This window comes from Marmota marmota, unplaced genomic scaffold, assembly GCF_001458135.2.
Source record: "Marmota marmota marmota unplaced genomic scaffold, marMar, whole genome shotgun sequence".
NCBI lineage: Eukaryota > Metazoa > Chordata > Mammalia > Rodentia > Sciuridae > Marmota > Marmota marmota.
The window spans coordinates 924,488-947,932 of NW_025999984.1; the positions used below are offsets into that span (position 1 = coordinate 924,488).

General features: G+C 48.6%; 2 protein-coding genes, 1 long non-coding RNA gene and 1 pseudogene across 3 annotated transcripts; 2 read left to right on the forward strand and 2 right to left on the reverse strand.

Annotated features, from left to right (window-relative positions):
- The first annotated feature begins 940 nt into the window (after positions 1-940).
- Positions 941-6,762, forward strand: LOC125617673 (annotated as a pseudogene).
- A 474-nt stretch (positions 6,763-7,236) lies between these two features.
- On the reverse strand, positions 7,237-9,238 carry CUNH6orf15 (chromosome unknown C6orf15 homolog). Its single transcript, XM_015507099.2, has 2 exons — positions 8,495-9,238; positions 7,237-8,261 (listed from the first exon to the last, which is right to left on the reverse strand). Exons 1-2 carry the CDS (start codon positions 8,577-8,579, stop codon positions 7,387-7,389), a joined length of 960 nt encoding a protein of 319 aa, XP_015362585.2. The 5' UTR covers positions 8,580-9,238; the 3' UTR covers positions 7,237-7,386.
- Positions 9,239-10,848: 1,610 nt separating this feature from the next.
- Positions 10,849-14,778, forward strand: LOC125617670. Its single transcript, XR_007348751.1, has 2 exons — positions 10,849-11,635; positions 13,833-14,778. It is a non-coding gene; the product is annotated as an uncharacterized LOC125617670 (long non-coding RNA).
- Cdsn (corneodesmosin) lies at positions 11,820-16,740 on the reverse strand. Its single transcript, XM_015507148.2, has 2 exons — positions 16,587-16,740; positions 11,820-14,114 (listed from the first exon to the last, which is right to left on the reverse strand). The coding sequence occupies exons 1-2, from the start codon at positions 16,669-16,671 to the stop codon at positions 12,673-12,675; spliced, it is 1,527 nt and encodes a 508-aa protein (XP_015362634.1). The 5' UTR covers positions 16,672-16,740; the 3' UTR covers positions 11,820-12,672.
- Positions 16,741-23,445: the final 6,705 nt, after the last annotated feature.

A 23,445-nucleotide genomic window follows, 5' to 3' on the forward strand; every position in this document is an offset into this window, starting at 1 on the left:
AAAGTAGAAAAATTGCAACCCACATACACAGCTGGCTGAGTGGTAATTCACTCCTGGGTTCAATCCCCAGGATTGAAAAAGGGTTGGGGGGGTGGGCATGGGGGCAGTGAACATGGAGTTGCCATATGACTCAGCAATTCCACCCCTATGTAAATATCTCAGAAAAACAACAATACACGTCTACCCAAGAACTTGTACACAGATATTCATAAAAACATTATTCACAATAGCCCACAAATAGAAACAGCCTAAAATAGCCATCAGTTGATGATTGGAAAATAAGACGTGATCTATCTATATAATGGAATAAAAAGGAAAAATGTTTGTTTTAATTAATTAATTAATTATTGTGGTGCTGGGGGTTTAACCTAGGGCCTCATGCTAGCCAAGCACTCTATTACTAAGTTACACCCAGCCCCCTTAAAAAGGCATTTGACAATAAAAAAAGAGATGAAGTATTGCTATATGCTGCAACATAGGTGAACCTGGAAAACTGTGCTAAGTGAAAGAAGCAATCATGAAAGACCACACATACATTAGGCCATTTACATGAAAAGTCCCAAATAGACAAGTTCATAGAGACAGAAAGCAGATTAGTAGTTACCTAGGGTTTGGGGTAGGTGGAGCTGAAGAGGAAGGGGGAGGAAGAAGAGGGGGAAATGGGGAGTGAATGCTGTTACATGAGGCTTCCTTTGGGTTGATGAAAATGTTCTAAAATTGATTATGATGATGGTTGCACAAGTCTGTGAATATGTTAAAAAACACTGATTTATGCTCTTTACATGGGACCTGATGGTCCTATTCTCCTCCCAACATCCTGGACTGCATGTCTAGGGCAACACCCTGTTACACAATAGATACTCCTGAGGACTTGTAGGAATGTGGGTTAGCAAAGGTATCTCAGGGGTCTTTGCACAAGTCCCTTGAGAGCAAAGGGAGAATGTTGACCTACAAAGGAGAGGGAAGCACACTGAAAACACCCTCCAGGTTGACTAGTAAGAGAAACAGAGGTAAGTGCCCGGTCTAGGGAGAGAGACAAAAGCAGGTGGCCTTTGAGTGACATGAAAGATGAGTGAAGGCTGAGCACAGTGGCACATGCCTGTAATCCCAGTGGCTTGGGAGGCTGAGGCAGGAGGCTCATGAATTCAAAGCCAGCCTCAGCAGCTTAGTGAGGCCTTAAGCAACTTAGTGAAACCCTGTCTCTAAATAAATATAAAAAGGGCTAGAGATGTGACTCAGTGATTAAGTGCCCCCAAGTTCAATCCCTAGTACCAGAATAAAAAAGGGGGATGAAATGTGAGCCAGCATGGTGGTGCATGTCTATAATCCCAGCAACTCAGGAGGCTGAGGCAGGAAGATCATAAGTCCAAGGCCAACCTCAGCAACTTAGCAAGACCTTGTCTCAAAAAAAAAAAAAAAATTTAAAGGATCAGGGATGTAGCTCCTCTGGGTTCAATCCCCAGTAACCAAAACAGGAAATGGATTTGTTGAAGGAAGGACTCCAAGTGGCAATTAAGCTGTGGGAGCTATAGAATCTTATTTTCACCTGCTCTGTGCAGTTTTCCCACCCATTCCTGCAGTGTTCAAATAGTGCCTTAGCCTACCTCAACCCCTTACTGACTGTGTGACTTTGGGTAAGTTACCTAAGCCTCAGTTATCCTACCTGTAAAATGGAAATGAGAGTAAGTACATCCTAAAGTTTAGGAAAAAAAAAAAGAATTATTTTTTTATTTTTTTGCACTGGGAATTAAATCCAGGGCACTTTGCCACTGAATTACATCCCCAATCCTTTCTATTTTATTTTATTTATTTTTTTATTTTAAGACAGGGTCTTGCTAAATTGTTTAGGGCCTTGCTAAATTGCTAAGGCTGACCTTGAATTTGTAATCCTTCTACTGTCTTCCAAATTGCTGGGATTGCAGGCTAATGTTGTTAAGATTGAAATAATCTTGCAACACATCTAGTTCATGGTAAATGTAGGATGATGGGAGCTATTATTATTACCACCCAGAGTGTCACATCTGACAGGCAAGCCATGCCACAAGGGGTTGCGCCAGACTGTGACAGATGATAGGAGGGTGAGTGCTTCCTTTGGGCTCTTTCTTTTGGGCCTCCGAATGACACATCTTATGCCCAGATCAGTGGGGTGAAATGCAGATTTATGACCCTATGGATCATAAATCCATACTTACCCTGTCACCTACAAGGAAGGTAATAAGGAGGGGAGCTGGGCGTGGCCCTGAATTTGCAGTGTGCTGTCTGGAAGCTCTTAGTGTTAACCCAGGTGAGATGGAGCTGCCATGGTCCTGAGTTCCTGGATCCCACAATTGACAAAAAACACAACTACGACCCTGTGGCTGAGCTCACTGAGAAGTATGACCAGGAGCTCAAGAAGACTCAACTCACCAAAGCTGTCCCAGTGAGGAAACAAGCTCCGTATTTGCAGGCTCAGTGATCAGTACTGTTTGCAGACCCAGTAACTAGTAAGTTCACCAATGTGATGATGAAAACAGAAAATGAAGTACATGACACAGACCCTAGAAGCTATAAGAAGGAAGCTTCTAGAGAAGCACCATGCTGCTGTGCAGAGGAACAGGCAACCATCAAATTCAACCCCTCCATAATCTTCCTCTGAAAAGCTCTGAGCCTGTGATGGGGTTGGTACCCATCCTCAAAGGCCACATTTCCACCAGGTCCCTGTGTCCCTAGATGACTTACATTGCTACTCCCTGCTATGTAGTGGATGATAACTGAGGACTGAGAAAATAACCACCAGAAGATGCGGAGGCCAGAGGAAATTGTCACACAAACTCCTAGAGGCTTTCGGCAACCAGGGACCTGGAATCAAGAGGAAATGCGGCATGCGCAAGATGGCGGAGGCCAACTGCTCCCTGGCCCACTACCATGGGTGGCAGGAGAGTAGAAGTTCCAGGAGGAGCTCAGGGGCCTCTGCCATAGGAAGCCACATGAACCACTGTCACATTGAAAAATCCCTTAGGGTTAAGGGCATAGTTCCTTTTTAAGGGCAGGCAGACCTCACAAAAGTGATGAGCAGCATGTTTATTGCCCATTAATCTTTCTTTCTGTGGGGCTAGAACTGGCTGTTCCTGCCACATCTCCTTATAAAGAGATGACATATCAACAGGAATTTACTCCAAGAAACTTAGTACCCAGTCTTTTCTTCCCTCAGCTTGGTGTGGGCCTTTAGGTAATATGAAAAGAAACAGTTTTAGTATCAGAAAAAAAAAATTATTAGAAAAATCTCACCATAACTGGGCACAGTGTTGCACTCTTATAATCCCCAGCTACTGAGGAGGCTGAGGCAGAAGGATCCCAAATTCAAGGCCAGACTCAGAAACTTAATGAGGCCCTCAGCAATTTAAGAAGACTCTGTCTCAAAATAAAAAATTAAAAGGATTGGGGGTGTATCTCAATGGTAAAGGGCCTCTGGGCTCAATCTCAAGTACCTAAGAAAAGAAAAGAAATGAAAAAAAGAAGGAAAATTCTCACCCTGAACTGTTGTAGCATGTGATACAGAACTACATTCATTACATCTGTCTGGAGGGAAAAAAAAAATCTGAATGGCCAAAGGTGGTTTGTTTAAGGAATAAAATATTTAAATGAGAAGGAAGCTTCTTGATCTTGGACTCCTTCTCCTGAGTGTGATTCCCTGTGGGGAGTATCACACTGACCCCTCCCAAACTCAACCACAGAGTTAATTGCAGCCATGTCACTATCCCACTGTGGCCTAAGAACTATCCTACATGGTATTGCCAGGGCAGCCTCACTGAGACAATGTGCAGCATTATCATCAATCCCCCTTGCTTGCTCAGAGATTTTCAGTCTCTAATGCACTTTGTCACCATCTTTTTTTTTTAGTTGTAGGCAGACACAATACCTTTTATTTTATTTATGTGGTGCTGAGGATCGAACCCAGGATGTCACACATGTGAGACAAGTGCTCTACTACTGAGCCTCAGCCCCAGCCCAACTCTGTCACTATCTTAATTAAACTTCATAACAACCCTGTGAAGTAGGCTGTACATCTCCCTTCATCCCATTTCACAGATGAGAAAACTAAGGTCTACAGAGGTAAAAGATTCTCCTAAACTGGCATGGCAAGAAAGGTTGTAAGGCAGGAGGGGAAATGTGATCTTCCAGCTTCTGGACAAGGGCTCTTTCTTCTATAGCTTCCTTCCTCTTGGATAGGAGAAATGATTCTTGCTGTTTCAGCCACCATTTCCACCAATAACCACAATAAAAATGTAATAATCAGCTGAGCATGAAGGCACATGCCTGTAATAGTGGCTTGGGAGGCTGAGGCAAGAGGATAGCAAGTTGGAAGCCAGCCTGGGCAATTTAGTCTCTGTCTCAAAAGACTGGGAATGTAGCCCAGTGGTAAAGTGCCCCTAGGTTCAATGCCCAATACCAAAATAAAAAATTAAAATTAAGATCAGTACACCAGCAGCAGTCTCCATTGCAACATTGGCATCTTTATTACATGGCAAATTACCAACCCCCTCCCTTTAAGCAACAACTAACCTTAAGCCAAAGACCACTCTGATGGAACTGGCCAGAGCTACCCAAGACCCTCCTCTGTTGCAGACCCAGCTTTCCTAAGCCATCAGTGCCGAACTTCACCCCCTCAGCTCAGTGTTGCCTGCATGCAAGCCCTGCCCACCTTTCTGGGCCTCAGTATCTCCCCTGCACGTGGGGCCCTGCAGGACCTGGAGGAGTTCTTAGGAGGACTAGCTGGAAGGGTGTGTGTAAAAACACTTTGTCCAGAATCTAGCACAGATAATAAAAGTTAGTTGGTATTTCTGTTAATTGCATATTGTACTTGAACATTCCCTGGACAGATAATAAGAAAAATTAGCTTGAAGTCACTGCCTGTGTCACTTGTAAAATTTCTCTCTTAGTTTCTCCATCACTAAAAATAATCCTATAATACCTTCATCATGAATAGAAGGTTAAATGGTGAAATGTGCAGAGTATGGTATGAGTTGAGAAAGGTTTACATGAGATACAAGAGGAAATATCAGTGAGGCTGTGGGAAGGCCACAGCAGGAGTGCAGATCAGGCTCTGTGTGCAGTCATGTGGCTCAGGAAGCCAGTAGAAGAAGAAAGAAAATGACAGAGGCTTAGTGCATTAGCTTTCTGTTACTATAACAAATACTTGAAATAACTTATAAAGAGAAAAGGTTTCTTTTGGCTGTCAATTTAGATTCCAGTCCATGATCAGCTGACCCTGTTTTTTTTTTTTTTTTTTTTTGTGTGTGTGTGTGTGTGGCCTGTGGCAAGGCATCACATCATGGCGGGAGCACTTGGCAGAGCAAAACCACCCACTTCATGGTAAGCCAGGAGCAAAGAAAATGAGGAAGGGACCAGGATCCCACAGTCCCCTTCGAGGGCACACCTCCAATGACCTAAATACTTCCCACTTTAGGCACCAACCCCTAAAGTTTCCGCCACTTCCAAATAGTGCCACCCTGGGGACCAAGTTTTTAACGTATGAGCTTTTAAAGGACATTCCAGGTCCAAACTAGAGCACTTGTAGAGAGATGGGGAGGAGGTTCACCCTCTCCTTCAGTGTTGCTGAGCACCTGCCCTGGTCCAGACACTGTTCCTGGTGCCAGGCATGCAGCAGTGAAAAATAGACAAAGTCCCTGTCCACTGGTGCTTACACTAATGAGTCTGGGGAACAAAGTAGGGGATTTCTGATACAGAATTTAAAAGTGCAAATAGGAGTGATTATAGTAAAGGGGCAACCAAAAAGAGGGACAGGGAAAAAATGTGCCTGAGAGAATGATCTTGGGCCTGATAACAGCTCTTCATCCTTGCCCTAGAACCAGGAGAAAACGAGACAGTCCAAGTAGGGAAAGTAATTGGGCAAGGAGGTGGAGGTGATGGAGAAGAGGTTGATGAAGGAAAAGGTGGGCTGATGGGGGAGGGTCCCTAAAAGGAATTCCCAATGCACCTTCTCACTCAGGCAGGTGGCTCTCTAGGGCTCTGGCGTTGGTCCTCCTGTTGCCTGTTCTCCCACATACTGTCTAGTCTCCTGGACCTGGGGTGCTCCCGGGCTGTATGGAGCACACATACCTGCACACTGAGAGCGGGGTAGACAGTGTGGGGAAAAGAGAATCTAGAGACCCAGTCAGCTCGGTGCCCCTCCTGCTAAATTCTTTCTGCACTTTTGTAGATTAACTCTCCACTATCCTCACACCAACTCCTGTTCAAGGATGCTGAGCTCCTGGGAAAACCAGAGGGAGGCTGGAGAAATATCAGCGTGACCACAGAAACTATGTCATCCCGTGGGAACAAAAGTATCAGATGTTCCTGTAGGCAGGATTGTTGGCTCCAAGTTTCTCTCCCTTTCTGCTCCCTTTTCTCTTTTTCTTTATCAAGGGCTACTATGCACTCAACAAATGTTCAAAGTCTGTGGTGTGGTTCTCCGGGGCACAATGCACTAAGTGATGCATATAAGGGAGGAGATCCATGTATCTCCACTTCCAAGAAGTGTGACTTTCTGGGGAATAAAAGATAAGCATAGACAGGTGACCTCTGGTTCTCTGTGTCCCTGTGAATAGAAGGGTATTATCCCACCTGGCCCTGGTGCTCACTTCCTGGTCCTTCTCCCTCCCTCCTATAGCAGGTGTCCTCTCATTGAGTCCTGCTACCTCTCCTCCCCTTTTCAGACTCCAGCTGTGGTGTTCCAAGAGAAGCCAGGAGGATGAAGAACTCTTGGAGGACACTGAGTATTGACAAATAAATATTCCCCTAGCTGGTGCCTGGATATTGATTAATATCTCCCCATGGCTCCCAGGACACCAATTAATATTCCCCCAACTGCTACTTGGGAATTGATTATGGATACCCCAGATTCTAGGAGGCTGTGCTATGGTCCTTGTTCCCCATCCAGTCCCAGGACCTCCCCCTCCCCAGGACACACCAGGATTCAGAGTCCCCCAGGGGAGGCCAAGCAGAAGCCTATGGATGAGACGCCAGAGAGACCATTCTGAAACCAGTCCTCCCACCCAGACAAGGTGAGACCATGAGGCTCCACCCACATACACCTGGGCTTTGATATTTCACAAAGATGGGGATGACAAGAGAGGGTCAGTTCACAGGGAAACTTAGAGAAACATGGGGATGGCTAGAAAACTGGGATGGACCAAATGCACTTCAGTTTATACCCAGAAACAAAGACACCGACAAATAGCAAATTCAAGAGTTGCTTATATTTTATTGGAGATTAGCGTAGAGCAGTAAGGGAGGAGGTAAAAATGGGGATAATGTTGGAAAGTGCTGATGGAACCTGATTCAACTTGTATCATGAGGGGCTGGAGCTCCACTCCCTCCTCTGACTCGGGGTTCCTCTCACCATCTCTACTCCCACTGCTCATCAGGGTTCTGAGGATTAGGGAAACCAGCTGGGGTGTTCCAAGAGAGGCCAGGAGGATGAAGAACTCCTGGAGGAAACCGATTATTGATACCTGGGCGCAAATGAATATTCCCCCAGCTGGTACCTGGATACCGATTAATATTCCCCCAGATGCTTCCAGGATACCGATTAATATTCCCCCAGATGCTACCTGGGAATTGATTATGGATACCCCAGGTTCCAGGAGGGCGTGCTATGGGCCTTGTTCCCCATCCAGTCCCAGGACCTCCGCCTCCCCAGGACACACCAGGATTCAGGGTCCCCCAGGGGAGGCCAGGAAGAAGCCTATGGATGAGAGACCAGAAAGGGTGCTGGGAAAGAGCTTGTCTCTGGGCTCCCAGCAGGTTAGAACGTGGCAGCTGTCCTGACTTTGAGTCCTGCTGGAGAAGTGAAGTCTCAGATGAGGGCTCTTCCTGGTGAGCAGAGGATGCCACAGACAAAGGACGGCCACCCAGTGGGACAGCACCAGCACTGGAAAGGTAAGGCAGTCCTTCAGGTGGCATCTCTCCCAGCTGGTCCTCATTTGCAGCATCCATCACCTGCCAAGGATCCTCAGAGGGCCAGAACCCCAGAGGAGGCCCCCAGGATGGAGGCCACCTCCGCACCCCAGATCCTCCTGCAGGTTGGGAGCCATCTGGTGGAGGAATATTGGGCTTGAGAGGAACTCCCTCTAAGTCATTAGACTCAGAGTTTGGTTTCGGCTGAGGATGTCCGTAGTTGGTGGGACCAGTGAAGGAAGGTTGTCCCAGCAGAGGCAAGTTTGTCCCCAAGTGTGGAGAAACTTTCTCCTCCATGGCACCAATGCTCCGGGCAAAGAAGCCTGAGGGAAGGGAAGACAAGCAGTCAATGGACTCATTTTGATACCAAACATCCTCCTTTTCCTGATTCTCTTCACTAAAAGTCCCTTCACTTCCCCAACACCAATTCTTATCTCTTCAGGGACCCAAATCTGTACCCTCTGTGTATATCCTGCTGCCTTTACCCTCCCTGTCATTCCAGCTCTGGAGGGGCCCATGTCCCCTCCTGCCCAAGGACCAGGCATGGACTTCATACCTGGGAGATGCAGACAGACCAGGAGCAGGCCCAGAGGAGCCCGACTCCCTGCCACACGGGCCAGCATCCTGCTCGTCTCCAGCATCTCCTTCAGTCCAAGACAGCACCTTTATCCTGTTAGTGGGGTGAGGGACAGAAGAAACAGGCTGGGCCAGTGGTTTTAGAGACAATAGATCTCACGGTCCACCCTCATTCTTGATTCAGTCTGTGGCAACAGGTGTCACTTGAATGTCCCAGAGAAAGCTGGGTGTTTCTATGCCTGGCTCCTTTCCTTAAACTCCCTGCCTCTTCTTGATCCAGGTGTTCTGGCCCACAGCTCATTCTTGGTTGCCAGATCTGCCTTTCCCTAGTCCCTACATCAGGCCCACTAGGACCTTCACCCTTAGGGGTCCCAACATCCTCATTGCTTCCATCAGTAATAGAAAAACTTGGTTCTTCTCTCTCTTTGTGATCCAGATCATTCTCACCCAGCACTCTCCTTCATGCATGCCCATATCTCCATCTTGAACCCCACCCACAGGGGATTCTGGGGCACGGAGTGGCCCCGCATCTGAGGAACTGCTTCTACACATATCTCCTTCCCTATATCTAGGGAAATAGAACTAGTTCCCATCCATGAGATGATAGTGTATTAATTTCCTGTTGCTGCTGTAACAAAGTACCACAAACTTAGTGTTACAGTTTTGGAAGTCAAATGTATTATGTTACAGTTTTGGAAGTCAAAAGTCCAAAATGAGTCTCAATCAAAGTGTGGTAGTATGCATCTGTAATACTAGCAAATGGGAAGTCTGAGACAGGAAATTAGAGGCCAGCCTGGGCAAATTAGTGAGACCCTATGCAACTTAGTTTCAAAATGAAAGGGCTGGATGGAAATATAGCTCAATGATAAAGCCCCTCTGGTTTCAATCCCCAGTTTAAAAAAAAAAAAGTCTCCAGGTTAAAAATCAAGGTGTCATCAGGATTTTAGAGAACAATCTAATCTGTTAACTCTCCTTTTCCAGTTTCTAGGACTACCTGCATTCCTTGGCTGGTGATTCCAAACATGGTCTATCTTTCCCAAACACCAGGTTCTTCTCACACTGTATCAAGTGTCTTCCTTTTGCCTCCCATATGCACTTTTTAAAACCTGTGATTATGTTGGATCCACCCAAATAATCCAGGATAATCCCCTTAAATCAAGGTAGAATGACTAACAACCTTAACTCCATCCACAACCTTATTTTTCTTTGCCATGTAATATGACATATTCATGGGTTCCAATGATGAGAACATGGACATCTTTGGTGGTATTGGGGGTGTTGGGCATATGGTCAGATATGTTCATAAAATGTATGAAATACTGAGAAAGAGCAGCTGTTTCCAAGGAATAATAGAGCTGGACATTTAAATGCTATTGTCAAATGGCCATGACTTGCAGCAGAGTGGTGGGAGAATAGGGTCTGTTAACTCTTTGTCTATTTTTAAATATTGGTATGTTTTACATATGGTTTGAATGTGTCCCCCCCACAGATTTGTATACTGAAGCATGGTCCCTAGTGTGGCAGTATTGAGAAGTGGTAAACTTTTTAGAGGCGAGGCCTAATGGAAAGCAATTAGGTCATTGGGATGATCAATGTTGGACTCTTGGAGTGAATTAGTTCCCACTAATTCACTAATGGGTGTTTTAAAAAAAAAGAGTGAGCCAGACCATGGAATTTTCTGGCATCCTGTCTTGCCATGTGATCTCTCCCTCTCACATGCAATTCTGACATGTTGGGACATAGTCAAGGGGGGGGGGTCCTCACCAGAGCCTAGCAGTTGCTAGTTCCATGCTCTTGAACCTAGTTAAATGAACCTCTATTCACTGTACATTACTTAGAGTCAAGTATTTTGTTATGGCACAGAAAGTTGGCTGTGAAATACAAATATTTTAAAAATGTTTAAATAAAAAGTTAAGGGCTGGTCTATAGCTCAGTGGCAGAAATACACTGAGCCCTGGATTCAATCATCAGGAACACACACACACACACACACACACACACACACAAATGCCTTTGTTCTCTTCATTTCTTCTGGGAACCCAACCCCCGCACACATACACACACATTAGATAGGCTCCTGGTTGCTTGAGGAAAAATGTGAGCTGTTACACAATTTTATTGATCTGGTCTCATCCTCTGACCCTGTGGGCTAGGTACTGGAAGAGTGACAGAACTCTATAGTACAGGGAGCACAGTACCCCTTTTGGGAAACATCCAGCAATTTTACAAAACTTTTAACCTGGTCCACTTCAGAAACTAGAGTCGCCGTATCACAGGGCCTATCTCCCCTACTTTTCCCATCTAGAGAACTTCTGAGAGCTTTTTTTCCTGCCATTGACTGAAGTTTGGGGACCAGGTGCTGAACCAAGGGTGACTCTACAGTAATGACAGAAATAGGACTGTTTGGAGCCCTACTTTGTCTCCAATCAACCCTGAAATTTGGTTCAGCTGCCCTAGGTCATTTCTAGTCAATGTAACATATTGCTGCTGGTTCTGAACTTGGAACTTCAGCAGTTCTAAATTCAGTACAAGCCTACTCCACTTTGAAAGGAGGGGAAAGGTTAGATCCTAGGATGGGGTGGATTTCTTTGCAGCAAAGCAAGGGCTCTGAGAAGTGGCCAATGAGGCCTTTCTATCAGGACACATAGTGCCCCCTGCCCTCCTTGGAATGTAAGAGCATCCTCAACCTCAGCTTCTCCTCTGCCATCTAAGGATGTAGATTACATGACCCTGTCCATACTCTCTACTTTTTCTTCTCTTTTCCATGAAGGCCACCTTCCCTTCTGCACTTGAGCACTCTAACCTCTTAACCGACCACAGCTCTCACTCTGGATCCACAGCAGAAGCAGCAAGTGTATGGAAGCAGAGAGGACACTGTTGGCTCTGGTCTGCATGGTCTGCATCTTGTTAAGTGAGTCAACATGCTTGGCTGCACTTCCTGCCAGCCTCCCATCTTGTCTCACTCTCTCCGCCCCCAGCTCCCAGAACAACCAGGCTCTTATTCATTCACAAGGAATCTGGTCTGAGTTGTTGTATCTAAGCCTTCCCAGAGTTCCAGGTGTTCCAGAAACCCAGGAAGTCATCGACGCTGGGGACTCCCAGAGAGGATGGCGTCTAGAAGGTGAGGCACACTAATGGTAGAGGAGACAGAACTTGGGTGGAGAGGGGAAGGAAATAATGAGGATTTTATATAAGGGAGAAAAGGACTCCAGTGTGAATGGGGAGTAGAGAGAGACTGGATCTCCTGGAGCCAAGAGAGAGGGGGAAAGTGGATGGAAGGGTCTGGGAAACCAGGCAACTTCTGCTTTCAGTTCAACGAATATTTATTGTTTTCCTTCTTTGTGGGAGTAGCTGTAAGGCATAAAAGAAATACTGGGCCAACTTATGAATGGAAACAGGGACATGGAGACCTCTAGAGGCACAGGAGGTTCACCACCCATGTCCTAGGAGGAGACCCAGGACTCTAAGAAGGCAAAAATTCTGCATCGAGTTCACACAGTTTATTGAGCCATGTCCAGGATCCAGAGAAAGCAGGGAGATGGCTCCATTCTCAGCAGGTGCCCTGGTGTCTCACACAGGGCAGCATCTCAGCATTGAGAGAAGCGACAGCCAGGGAGAGGGCTGGCTTTTTGATGCAAGGGTGTGTTGGAAACAGCATCCAGTGGTATAGAGGTTTGGTTGAGCAGATGGTGAAGACAGGTCAGTGAAACATGGTCATTATCTTCGGGTAACAATTTGGACTTTGCTTTATCTGGCAAAGGAAGGAATGACTTGTCCAGGCATCAGAGATCAGGGGTTTCCTAGTCAAGAACCTGAGTAGGTGGGTTTTGTTAATGGACTATCTCAAAGAAATACCCAAGGAAAATTTAAGGGGTGGTGTTCTGGTAGAAATGGCACTGCAGTAGAATGGGATCTAAGATATCGGAGAGAATGGGGAAAGGGATTTGGAGTCTACCATTTGGGCTAGTGAGTGATAGGAGGAGAAGAAAGAAGAGGTAATAAGGGAGAGTTTGCAACACTGGAATACTGGAGGAGGCAGAGCAGCTCTTTTAGGAGAGGATATGAGCTAACCCCATGTCTGGGCCCCTGGATGTCTCCCAGCTGGGAGATGGTATGTGTATATGTGTGTGCCCGTGCATGCATGTACAAAAAGCTGACTTATGGACTGTCAAGTGACTCTCCCTGGGGTAGGAAAACTTCAGGGTCAGCTAGCTGGGGCCCTAGAGGCTTCACTTGGGTCAGGATGTCCCGGATAGAGCGGCAAGGGATCCTTCCAGGGCTGCTGAGGCCACAGGGCTTGGCACCAGCAGAGGGATCAGGCTGAGGAGAGCCATCGGGACCCCCACTCAATGTCGAGGAGGAAACAGAAATGCAAGGTTGACCAGAAGAGCTGGACTTGATGCTGCAGGGCTGAAGGATGATTTTGCCACTGGATAGGGAGCTGGAGCTGGAGCTGGAGCTGGAGCTGGAGCTGGAGCTGCCTCCTAAGGAGCCAGTGCCTGGTGGGGAGCAGGGACCCTGGGAGACACCACTGCAGGGGTGGTAGGATGAACCGGAATTGCTGGATATACTAGAACTGATATGCACTCCAGAACCAGAAGGGGAGCAGGGTCCCTTAGGTCCTGTGAAGCCGACTCCACAGGGCTGGACCCCACCAGAGCCCACAGGCTGGAATGCAATGGCTGAGGAAGCTCCTGACTGGTGTATGTTGGAACTAGATGAGCTGTGGCTGGGGATGATGGGATTGCTGGAAAAGTATTTTCCCTCTGAGATGGGGGGCCCAGCTGCAAAGGACGGGGACCCTGGAGACCCCTTGACAGGGTTATCTTTGGTGAAGTAGCCCACAGGGTAGATTTTACCCTTGCTATAGGTCATGCCTGGGACCAGATAGCTGTCAGAGGAGCCACCTACCACCTCATAGCCACCATAGGATTGCTGTACAGATGTGATGGGGGGGCAGGGCTTGCCTGGGAGGCCACCATTGCTACAGGGGCTACCTTGAATCACTCCAGGGCCACCAGAGCCATGCTGCTCCACCACCACTACTACGGGCCTCTGCCCCCCTGACACAGAGTGGGAACTGGAGATGTAGGGGCCAGAATGTGAGACAATGGGTCCCCCACTGCAGGGAGAGTCAGGGACATCTGAGCTACAGGGACGCAGGTTGGAGCTGCTGCTTTGACTACTGCTGCTGGACATCTGAGAGGTTTGGGAAAAGGAAGAGCTTCCTCCAGACATATGAGACTTATCATTGACCGGTAGAGCAGAGCCATCCCCTGTTCCTTTGGGATATCCTGATCCTGGTTTAAATAATGCAGATCCTGCAGAACCACCCTGGTAGAAACTGGATCCACTGGAGCCACCACTGAAGCCACCACTGGAACCACCACTGGAGATACTAGAACTGCTGGAGCCACCACTGGAGCCACCACTGGAGCCACCAGAACTGGAAATGGAGTTGCTGAAGCTGCTGGAGCCACTTTGGCTACTGAAGCTGCTGGAGCCACCCTTTCCAGTGAGACATGGGTTGTTCGGAGAAGTGATTCGTGTGGGGTCCTTACAGGGGTCTGAAAGGGTCCCGATGCTCTTAGCCAAAGTTCCTGGGGAGGAAAGTAGCCGTCAGTAAGGGCCAGAGAGGAGCCTGGCTTTCTCTCTTACCTTTTAGACCAATCCCAAGTCCTCCTCCATGCTGATTTCTCCAGAGTGGAGCCTATGAGATTTTTTTTTTTTTTTGAGGGTGGGGATACTGGGGATTGAACTCGGGGGCACTCGACCACTGAGCCACATCCCCAGCCCTATTTTGTATTTTATTTAGAGACAGGGTCTCACTGAATTGCTTAGTGCCTTGCTAAATTGCTGAGGCTGGCTTTGAACTCGTGCTCCTCCTGCCTCAGCCTCCCACGAGGCTGGGATGACAGGTGAGCCCTATGAGATTTTGACAGCAGAAGAAAAGGGAGGGAGAAGTGGTTGTTGTCTCTAAAGGATATCAGGGTGGCAGAATAAGGGCAGTTTCATTGTTCTGGGAGCGTGGTGTTGGGTGGGGAAGAGGTTCAACATTTACTAGAGAAGTAGCCAGCCTCCAAAGGGGGAGGCATTGGAGGAGTAGGCAGCAGAGAGTGAAGAATGTGAACAGACAGGTCCAGGAACAACTAGGTCAAAAGGAAGACAGTGGCGAGGCTGAAACTCTGAGAGGTAGGGAAATCTGGAGGAGAAAAATCCCTGGGACCAAACAGAAAGAAAAGATAGAAGGCGAAACAATAGAAGGCCGAAAATGGAAGAGAAAATACAAAAATATATATATATATATATAATGGGAAAAGAGACACCCAGTGGCAGAGGGACCAACACAAAGAAGAGGGTAACACTTGGTCACCAGCTGCCTCCTAGAGAACAGGCTGAGGGGAGGATGGAAATCCTGATTCCTGTCTCAGTGCTGACCATGCCAGTGAAGCTGGGTGGGGGCCCGGATGTGGGGGCACTCACCTGTTGCTTCAGAACCTGCTGGTACCAGTGTGACAGGACACCGTGCCCTAAGCCACCCCTGCTCTCACTGGCCCAGCCTAGGGACACCAGCATGAAACCCTCCTTGGAGGCACGTGACCATTATCAGCTTTCCCTGCTCCCCACCCAGCCTTCGCACATGTGCACCTGCTGTCCCCACCCAGCCCTGTATCTGACTCCTGCTGCCTTTATTTGCCTCAACTGTGGAATCACTTCTTCTTTAACCATTCCTCTGCTCCTAACCCCCAGGCTCAGCTTACCCCAGTTTGTCTTCACCGCTCTCTATTACCTAAATGTCTTCTGCCCACCTTTGTCCTTTTGGGTCCTAGATGGCATGGACAGAGCCCACACTAGCAGATCACTAAACTTCTCTGAGTTTCACACACACGGGAGGCCAAATCTGTCCTGCTTTCCTTACAGCATTACTATGAGACTGAGTGAGATCACCTACTTTCAAAAACAGAAAGCCTTAGACATTATGATTCATTATTTATTGCTACTCATCCTTGAGCTCTCCACCAACAACCAGACCTCTAGTCTGCAGCATCCCTAGTCTCTCCTCAAAAAGAAATCCTCTGCATGAACCTCCATGCACCAACTCTGCCACTGCCCCTCACTCCACGTGAAATCATCTAGCACTCCCGCCTCCTCCATTGCTCCCCCAGACGATGTGCACCCTGCTCTCCACCTGCCCACCCAACCAAGGGGGGAAGGTCACAGAAAAGCCTCAAGGGCCATAAACACCTGGTGGTCAACAGTACAGGCCCAAAAACTACCCAGCCTGGGGTTTGAATCCTGGCTGAACTGCTTCTAACCATGATCCTGAGCCAGTTTCCTAACCTCTGGGAGCCTTGTAAAAAGAGAACCATAAATATTCTCTTATTGTTTTTGTTATAATCAAAAATGCTACTATATTTGAAGTGCTAGAACAATGTCTGACACATTAAAAATAATTCCAAAACAGAACTTTGGGGCACATATCTGTGATCCCAGCAGCTTGGGGATCCCAAGTTCAAAGCCAGCTCATCAGTTTAGTGAGGCCCTGAGCAATTTAGCAAGACCCTGTCTCAAAATAAAAAATAAAAAGGGCTGGGGATGTGGCTCAGTCATTAAGCACCCCTGGGTTCAATCTGCAGTACGGAAAAACAGAAACGAAAACCTCCAAAAATGGTAGCAATTCTTTTTACTACAAAATATCCAATCTTCACCTACTAGTGTTCCATAATGACAACCACAACATTGATACAGCCCTCTAGAGCTTCCAAAACACCTGTCACACACATTAGCTAATTTGAGACACAAGGGAAAATTAGTACTAGGTGTTATTTTAAACCCCACCTTAGAGTGTCAGAAACCAAGGCAAGTTTAAGAAACTTGCCTGAGGTAACAAAGTAATGAGGAGCAGCCCCTAGACTCAAAGGTCAGATTCCAAAGCCCCTGCCTTTCTCCCTCACTGGATTCTCTCCTAGACCCTCCTCAGGCACTGAATTCCCCCAGCCTTCCCTGCCCCTGGGTCTGTGTTCCTTCTCTCCCACCCTACCCTCCCACCCCCAGGGCCCCCAGCCTCCTACCTGGCAGGAGGAGACCAGCCAGCAACAATGCCATCATCCCTTGCCCTCCCACACGCCCCATCTTGGGTGCCCGAGAGGAGCCCATCTCGGACGGCGTGGCCTTCTGACTGACAGCAACTCGTGGACACCCAGGGCCTTTATGTTAGGGCTGGACATTCTCTGGGCAGGAGTCACTATGGGGAGGGGAGGAGGGGCGGAAGGGGTGGGTGCCTGGGGGCAGTTGGTGTGGCCCGAGGAGCTGAAGTAATCAGCCAGGGCATCTGCCTACTCAGCAACAGCGGTGGCTACAGTGTGGGGGACCCATGGCCACTGGGCCCCAGATCCTGCAGCCCGACCGGCCTGCCCTGGATCCTCATTGCTTAACCTGGAACCAGGTGCTCTGCCCTATGGCCACCCACTCTGGTGCTGCCACTCTCACCCTGGGACCCAGTCTCCGGTTCCTTCACTCGCTGCCTCCCAGGGTTGGCCTGTCCAACTGCCATCCTCCCATCTTCCCTCCCCTCGAAGATGTGGGCATTTCAGCTTTCCCTTTGGTGCCTGGGAAGTACCCCACCCCTGCTCCAGCCCCCACCTCACCCTGCTGCATGGTTCTGGCCCCACTGGGTTCCCATCCACAGCCCTAGGTCTGCCCATTTCCTTGGGCTCCTGTTACTCAGCTTCTACATCCCTTCTTCAGATATGAAGATCTGCCCCCACACCTCTGTCTTTTGCTGCTGCTGTTGCTCAAGCGCCTGCTTGCCACTTACCCATTATGTGTCTATCAGTGAGTGAACCTTTTCCCTCTCAGAAATTGAACATCCACATTCTGAAAGCCAGCTCATTGGCATCTCCCTTCTGGGGGGTCCCAAGGACAGTATGAGGGGCACTGGGTGTCAGAACTCAGCCTGGGAAGAGGCCTGGGCTGGGGACCCCTGTCATAGCTGGGCCTCAGTTACTCACAAGCCACTCATAGCCTCTCCCCCAAGGTGGTGACCTAGACTTCTCAGGGTGAGCAAGAGGCTAATAAGGCTAATTGGAAAGGTGGTGGCCTGGCAGCCCATTAGCTGGCTCTCTGGCCTGAATGAGTGAACAGGAAGCAGTAGCTAGCCATGTCTTAGTGGGATAAAGGAGGCCCAGGTAGTCTCCTGAGTTCCTGAAAGACAGAAGGCAAAGAGCCCTGGGATCTGCTGGGAGGTGGTGGTTTCTCCTCCACTGCATCTCCCTCCCTCCTGCTCTGGTCCTGGCCCCACCCTGACCAATTTCTCACCGGTGTTGCCGACAGTAGAGAGTAGGGGAGTATCAGTATCAAAGGGAGGTGCCCAGGAGGCTGTCCTCCTACCCAGTCTCCTCAAACAGCCACCAGCCCCGTGAAGTCCTCCTCCCCTCACCTGAACCCATTTCTAGAACTTCTTGTCTCCTCACAAAGGTAGCTCTGTCCTTGGAGCCCTTTGGTTGGTCTATCCTGTTCTCTCTGCCTCCTGACCTGCCTTGGATTTGTGGCCAGCATGGTGATGGAGATGTCCTGTATCTGTGCTGTCTGATGCTATAGCCACTAGGCACGTGGGACTACTGAACTCTTGGAATTCACTGAGGAATTTCACTTAACTCTAATTAATGCCTGCCTTGGACGGTTTTTGTAAAGATCATATAGGAAATTATCAGAAAGAATGATACAAGGGCACAGTCCCCCTGGCATGGGTACTCAGGAAATGGAGCCCCACTGCTGCTCCTGCCTGCATCCTCCCTTTGGGGGAAAACAAATAGTAGAAGGGTTTACCCACAGCCCAGGCTCTCTCTAGCGCATCCCCCACTGGGAGACTCTCCTCTGCTCCCTTCCCACCTTGGGTAGAAAACCTGAGGCCCGGGCTGTTTAAAATGATGTTGCTCTCTCGGGACATCAGCGCCCCTCCCTAGACTCTCAGGCCCCATCTAGGATCTAGGGAAGGGGAAAGGGTGTGGAGCAGGGACAGGAGTGGCAGGGAGAAGAGGGGAAAGGAGCCTTATGGAGGAGAGCAGCTGGGCTGTCCCCAAGTGGGTGGGGAGAAGGCAGGAGAATGCAGGGACTCTGGGTTGTTCTTTTCCAGCACATGCCTCCCCTGAGCAGCCAGAGTCTTGTTTTCTTCTTCACATTCCTCCTGGCTGCTGTCAGCCTTTGGCCAGGACAGTCGGGCTGGAGGAGGCTGTCTCTCTCGGCCTCCAGGCAAGTCTCCAACCACCCACATGGGCATTCCTCCGTGGGCTGCTCCCCTCCTGTTCTATTTCCACTCTTCCTCTCATCCTGCCACCCTGGGCTGCCCAGGTCCCCAACTGTCCTTCCTACATCTGGGCCCTGAAGCTCCAGTCAGCCCTCCCTGAAGTCCCATCAGCTCCCCTGTGCAGTGGTCCCTGTCCCCCATCCATGGTTTCACTTTTCAGTTGATTTTGGTGGGTAAATATAAAATTCCAGAAATAAACAAGTCATAAGTTTTAAATAACTTTCATCATAAAATATAGTTATAATTGTTCTATTTTATTGTTGTTAATCTTCCTGTGCTTAATGTATAAATTAATCTTTATCATAGATACGTATAGACAGGAAAAATCATAGTATAGTACACATAGGGTCAGGTACTAGCCACTGTTTCAGTCGTCACTGGGGGTCTTGGACTGTGTCCCTTGCAGTTAGGGGGTGTAGCTCTATTTTATTCTGCTGTGTTCTTTGTCCTCACCATTAGCCTTTCTCTCAGCTCAGGCAGGGAAACCCTGAAGTTAACGGGCTAAGGAAGGAAGGGAAGGGACATTGGTTGAGTGCCCACATAGGGCAGGGTCATCCTATGGGGAGCTGGTCAGTCTGGGGATGTCCATAGTAGTACAAGCAGTTCAGCTGGATTCCACAGTGAGACTGTACTGACTCCAGCAGAAGGACCAGAGCAGAGGGAGGACTGGGTGAGAAAGCGTGGGTGGAACGAGCAACCCCCTCCCCCAGAAGGAAAATCAAGTTCAAAGTGGTGCCTTCTGCAGACAAGAGATGGGAGTCCCTGCCTTGCATCTGTGAGGAAGAAGGTGGCTATCCACTCCAGTCTCCTCTCTGCCAGGAACTGGCTCACCACACCTGTGCTTTGGAAGTTCAGTGAAGAGGAAGATGGATTATTCCTTGCCCTGAAGGAGCTGCAGACCAGCTGTCGACATGCAGCACAGAGAGAAGCCTTGAGCGGAAAAGGCAGGTCCTTGGCTTTGAGTAGGTGGCAGATTTTTCCTGGGCCTTGAGGAGTGATGAGAAGAGCAGGAAGCTCAGACCTAGGGCCTGGTGGTGGGTCTGTCCGTGGGGTGTACTGAGAACAAGTGGATGACCGGGCACATGCACAGGAACAGTAGGGTGGACGGATAACCAGCCTGTTAGCACCAGGATTCCTAGTGACCTTTAACACCAGGCAAAAGAAACTTGGATTTTATAGGAAATGGAGTAAATATAGAGGACACAGGGAACCAAAGGCTTTTGAATAGACTTGTATGGTCAAAGAGGAAGCCAGGGGAGGAGAGCCCCATTGACTGACTGCCCAACCTGGTACTGGATCTTTATTGTCACGTTGAATCTTCACTACGGTCCCTTGGGGTAAACGCTTCTCTCCCTTTTTCCCAAAGGAGGAAACTGAGTTTAAACAATATGTCTGAGCCAGCTGCTAAAAAGCAAAAAAAATGTCTGGAAAAGACTCCAACCCAAGTCTGCGGGGCCTCTAAGCCCACCGAGATCCTTCGACTCTGCACCCCAGCGCTGTGCCTCACACTATGGCAGTGCTTCACAGACAGGCTTCAGAGCTTCCTCACACCCTGTAAGCATGTGTGTGAAATTCCTCATGCATCTCTTTTTCTAGAGAGAAGGTTCCTGCTTCTCTCCAAGTCTCAGAAGTTAAGGACCTTTAAGCCAGGGAGTAAGGGGCACACGAGGTCCCTCACACGCAGCTTTCCACCCTTCCATTTCACCAGTGGGTCTAAATGTCAGGGCAGAAGTTCTAGAACAAGGATTCCATGGAGGGAAACTTTGTAGACCTGGGAGAGGCTGGGGAAAAGGAAATGGAGTAGACAAAGATGAGGGAAAGCTTGAAAACAGATATAATTTGTGACAGTAGAGGTGGACAGAGGACACCCAGAGTCCCTCGGAAGCCCAGGACCCAGGCTCCTCCCTGCCTCTGCTCCTCTCGGCTCAGGCAGAAGGCCTTTCCCCCTCCTCCCCTCTCTTTCTCCATCACCCTTGTCACCTGGTGGACTCATCTCCAGTCACAACACCCACCTCTCCCTCGAGTGGGAGCTGACACTCTTGGCCCACTCCCGCTGGGAATGTCCTCTGAGTTGTTTTTCCTGTAGTAGGGACGGGTGGCCCTGAGTCATCTACACGCTTCACTTGGCTACTCTCGTGACCAAAAGGGCAGAGAAGGAGAGGACTCATCTGCATGTGGAGTTCCTGCTGGTCTGTGCAGGATGGGGCAGACCCCACCTGTGCTGCCCCATGTGACCAGGGGAACCGCTCCCCTCAGTCCTGTCTCTTAATTCTCTGCCTCCCTCTGGGGAGCACCCCACTGCCCTCTGTAGGAGTGGACCATGGTAGATGGGCAAGGGTGAACCAGTTCGCGCTCTCCCTGGCCCTGACTCCCACATCCTCTTTTCAAATAGATTCCACGGCATGTAATTTAGACTTCAAAATGTGGCAGAAATCATTTCTCTTCACCCGGAGGGTTTCAGGACAGTGAGCACAGCACTCTTGTGTTTCTTGAGCTCCCTGATCTTAGCTGTGAAAGGTATACTTGATGATTTTTTGGAATGAAAGAATGAATAAATGTGTCCAGGCTAACTTCCCTCTTTCCACCTTACTCAGGAAAAAGTTTCCCTCCTTTCTGGCTTCCTTGTCCTCTCCCCTTCCAAACACATTCACCATGTGCAAAGACCCCAAAGGTACTGGGGTGGGGGTGGGATACACTATGGCAGTGGCGAGGCCTCCAGGAGAGCCCTGTGTGGGAAGCAGGGAGACTGATATGTGTACCTGGCTCTAAAACAGAGCCATTCACCAACTCCCTGTGTTCTCTCTGTCTGTCCAGCCCTCATTCCTCATGAGTGACTAACTCCCCTGAACCACTCTTCTCTCTACAGGATTTTTTTTTTTTTTTAAGACGCAACAAACTTCCATTAACAAATAGCAGCATTCACATGGCTGTGATGAGGAAGTGCAGGGATTTTCCCTTGGACAAGGCATTCATCTTGTGCTGGGGGTGGGGTAGGACAGTGCTGGGTATTTTAACAATTCCCTAGGGGGTTCTGCTAGGGGTCCCCACCCAGATAACATGTTGCCCCTGGCTAAGAATCACTGCTCAGGGGAGCAGCCTAACCCCTCAATCCTTCTCCCTCAGAATATCCAGTGGTATGGCTCTTCTCTGCTCAATCCTTCCTTCCTTTTTCCCTGCCTGTCTCCCTCTCTGTCCCTCTTACCTCCAGAACTGCCCTCCTGAGTTTGGCCTAGTCAGCCTCCCTTTTCCATACCCCACCCCTGTTCCCATCCTCTTGGCAGGACCCAGGGCCCATGGGAGTGAGGACTGGGATCAGACTCAGGTGCATCTTCAGGCTTAACTCCTGAAAGAGGAGGAATTGACAAGTGAGGATCCTGCCCATCAGGCTATCTGCACCCCCATCTTTTTAAAAAATATTTTGTAGTTGTAAATAGATCTTTTATTTTATTTATTTATTTATATGTGGTGCTGAGGATCGAACCCAGGGCCTCACACATGCCAGGCAAGTGTTCTACCACTGAGCCAAAACCCCAGCCCCTGCACCCTCCATCTTATCCCTTCACCCCTCCTTCCCCAAAGCAGCAGGGAGTCAGCTGAGGGTCAGTCATGCTCCCCGAGCTCAAGACTTCATGGCCCTGTTTAAGTGACATCTAATTTGGCCACCACCCCTCTCATCCTGTGAGGAGATGCAGATAGAGGCTGTGATTAGCTCTCAGAGTAACAAAATATTTTTCCCTTCTCTGTTCTGTGGAGCCAGCATCAGGGAAACCAGTGCTCCTTGTCTGCTCATCGTGTGCATCTATTAAATAGTCCTTCTTTCCACTTACTAATGCTTTTTATTGTTATTGGTCACCCGGAATTACAGATCCAGTTCCCTTCCCCATGGAGGAGAAACTTGCAGGAGAAGAGGCCCTGGGCACAGCCTGACTGTGGTCTTATGGTCTAGGGAGAGGTTGGGGGACTTGTACCAGGAGAGGGACTTTTAGGCTGGGTGTGGCCCTCAGAGCCCCGGGGACAGGACCTCTGTGGTGTCTTCTAACCTGTCTGAGCACCTCTGGCCAAGGGTTCCTCATGAACAGCTTCTCCAATTGGCTTCTCCCATTCCCAGTTCCCCTGGTACATGATACACCACTCAGCACACAGAGGTGACCAGTAAGCATGGACTCCTATTGGAGTGGCTGATCCCAGGACTACACCATCTGCACCAGAGAACAGCTCTGATTCCTGGACAAAGTGAGACATTTAGTTCATTATCAATATTTTAGTGCACAGGATTTATCTAGAGTCTCTCAATGACCCTAGAAGATAGGAGTTATTATCTGTCCTTTGGACAAATAAGTTAAGGGAATTAAGCATGATGCCTACTACCAGTAGTTGGGGGTTTTGCATCCTGATGCTGCATTCTACATACTATACCAAGCTGTTTCTTTGCCTCTTCTCCCCAGATATTCCCATAAGCCTGGTTTGCTTAGTTATTTCACTCAGTTCTTGTTATCTGTCATTTCCTTAGGTAGATCCTCCGTGACTTTTTCATTTTTTTAACTTTTTTTTTATATTGACAATTGAATCCAGGAGTGTTTTACCACTAAGCTATACCACTGGTCCTTTTTATTTTATTTTATTTT